This window comes from Phoxinus phoxinus, assembly GCF_949152265.1.
Source record: "Phoxinus phoxinus genome assembly, contig: scaffold_46, whole genome shotgun sequence".
NCBI classification, from domain to species: Eukaryota; Metazoa; Chordata; class Actinopteri; order Cypriniformes; family Leuciscidae; genus Phoxinus; species Phoxinus phoxinus.
Genome location: NW_027639334.1, coordinates 286865 through 289879, shown reverse-complemented (window position 1 = coordinate 289879; position 3015 = coordinate 286865). Strand labels below are relative to the sequence as shown.

The window sequence follows — 3015 nt, the reverse complement described above, 5'->3', positions numbered from 1 at the left end:
CTCAGGTATGTTATATTATATTTATTGTTAATGAAATGGCTTACCTTTTTTTGTGTTTTAGGAATAGCAAGATTGGCTCCGTAAAATTCGGAATTCAGTTAGCTGTATAAGTTAGATCAGGTAGCCTAAGTTAACGTTAACTTACTGTCATTGTGTAACGTTAATTGCAGCACCTCTATTTTAATGTACGTTAAATAGTTTTATCCAGTGTTGTCTTAAGTCAGCAAACAAACCTTTTTATATATAAAGGTAATAACCTAACTTAGTTACCTAACTTATTTTTTGTCAGTAACGTTAACTTATATTTTCTGACAGGATTACTTGCAATTACACAAGATAGTAACGTTATAGTAAGATAACATAGGATAAATCAATGTACAATAAATCTCATTGTAACTTTACCTGTCTACTGTAAAATTGGCATACAATGTAAATGTTAACCATCCTATTGTATTCCTGTCAAGGTTTTATTTCTGGAGAATGTAGTTAATTTAATATGATTGTCATGAAGACTTTGTCCACACAAGGTATCTGAACACACAAAATAAATTTGGATAATGTTCAACTTTTGGGTGTTTTGTTTAACCTGTGGTCAAAAATGCCCATTTATCAGATAGACACAGTTGAAATAATGCAATGTTTAATCTGAGTATTTGTTATAGTCAAAAATAATCCATACATTATGCTTTTTACTCCAAAACAAGTTGTATGAGCCCAGGTCAATGAGGTCATGTAAAAAAAATGTTTACAAAAACTTAAAAGATAAAAAGATCTATCACAACATTAGGTGATGATATACAGTATGTAGCCTATTATTTTGGATTTATAAACTGCTATAATGTGCCGGTCATTTTGAACCAGGAACACAAAACTAGCTAACATGAACATGTTCTGTTTTGTTTCAGGCAACGACATGGCTTCAACTAAGTCACACAAAGGCATGAGCGATGCTGACTGGCTTGCGCGTCTGGAGAGTTTTGCCCGAACAGGAGTTTGGCCATCTAGGGAGGGGAATAGACCTGCTCCCCGACAAAAAAGATGGCATGAGTTGTATCAGAAGGTAAATTATGCAGCTAGATTCATGGGTGAACTAATAAACTTGTATGATAATACATTGTAATATTTTTATTTATGTGTATGGATAAGTAATTATTTACAATGTAAATACAATGTAATATTGATATAAGATATTGAATAATTAAGATGACTTATGGCTGTTTTGAGATAACATGGACTAGAGTGTCATAGCTACACTTTATGTTCACAGATAGAAAAGTGCCCTCTGCAAATGAGGGGGCAGACCACCCTTCTGAAGGAAGCTCAGAAGTGTATTTGTGGATTTCACAAGGTAACTTAAATTAGCCTAGTTCAAGTTGCATAACTAGATCGATGTGTTTGCAATATCAATGTGTCTTTATATCTAAAATTAGGCATTAGGAGGACTGTATAATATTATGTGTCTGGTATATCTTAATGCATGTATCACAGGTTCATCCACCAGTCACAGTGGATGCATCACAGAGCACCCCTGCCCAAAGCACACCCTCCATCAGTGATGTGTCATGTCCTGCAAAGAAAGCCAAACTGACATTGTCAATGGTAAGCAGACCTTTCGATTGCAGGTATCACTGCAGACATTGAAACATCTCAACATTTTCCTATAGTGTTACAGGTTTTGTTATCACTGACTATGACAAACCTTTTCAGTTTGAAAAGTCAAGGTTTGGAGGCTCACATGTGGCAGCAGCAAAACCCAATTTGAACATCCAGAGGAAAACCTCTCAGGTTAATATGAAAGACATCATCACTTTATCATAACATCATCACTTTATCACTACATCATTTTATTTAATAAAAAATGCAATCCCCTTAATAGATTAATCATAACGTTTCACTCCACAGACATTAGAGCACTCCAGTTCAGCCGCAGCTTCATGCCCACCCTCTGATCCTCTTCCTCCTCCTCCTCCATCCCCCAAACCTCATCGACCTATCATCAAGTCCTCCTCATCCTTCTTCCTTCCTCCAGCTCAGAGATCACAACGCACCAAAGAAACAGCAACACCATCGATTAATTCTGAGTTTGCTGTTGTGAGGAGCCCAGTAAGATGTCATTCAAAATATAAACATGCCTTTGTCATTTAATGCTCTCTTAGCTTTTATTTAAACCAGTGTTTTTGATAATATCAGCAGGTCTCATCTCAGCCAGAAGACCCTGCGGATCTCCCACTACTGTGGCCACAGACAATGCCACAGCAGGACCAGAAGTGGGTGTCGGAAGCACTTTTTAGGGTTGGTGCAAAGGGTAAGCTGGAGCTGCGTGAAAACCTGCAGTTGTGGTATCACCCCCCACCACCAGCCCTGCTGTACCACCAAGCTCCAGCACCTGATAGATTTTTTTCTCAGCGGCTCTTGCTCTGGATGCCATATAGGCTATGGAAGGTGCGGCTCCAGTGTACTAACCCTGCCTGTGCCAGGCATCAGCTGTGTGGTGGTGGTCTGCACAGGAGAGTACGACAGGTGTTAGATATTGACAGATACTACAACCTGGTGACAGAGACCCTGATCTGTACAAGGTGTAGAACCAGCTACCTGTCCTGGAGTCATGCTGTCCTGCAGCAGTTGGACCTGGCCCATCGATCTGAATTCAGGATCATCCTCACACGCAAGTAAATATTTTGCAGTCATGTTCACTCATATGCTACCTTTTTTGATAAATACTTCTTACAATAATTAGATACCTGATAATAAGATAATTGAATAAATACTTTTTTCCTAGGTATGCCTGTGACATTCGAGTTCTTCGCTTGTTGCGTGAGAGGGGTATGGGGAATGGCCCAGTGAGGATCATCGGCCAGCTGAGGGAGAACCACAGTGAGGAGTGGCTAAAACGTGTGGCTCGGTACACATCAGAGTGTGTGGCCTTTTTGGATAAGCCTGGCCTGCATCCACTGCACTTCCAGGAACCACCACCACTTGCTCCAGTACCCAGCTACAAATGGCTCCTCACTGTAT

General features: G+C 39.6%; 1 protein-coding gene across 1 annotated transcript; it reads left to right on the top strand.

The window, feature by feature from the left end:
* Positions 1 to 905: 905 nt before the first annotated feature.
* On the top strand, positions 906 to 2673 carry LOC306994323 (uncharacterized protein; the record flags this gene model as incomplete). The annotated part of the gene is made up of 6 exons (XM_079639943.1): positions 906 to 1060; positions 1268 to 1348; positions 1489 to 1599; positions 1708 to 1785; positions 1903 to 2103; positions 2191 to 2673. Coding segments are annotated over 6 exons (1109 nt in total), but the record flags the coding sequence as incomplete, so codon positions are not given.
* Between the last annotated feature and the right edge of the window lie 342 nt (positions 2674 to 3015).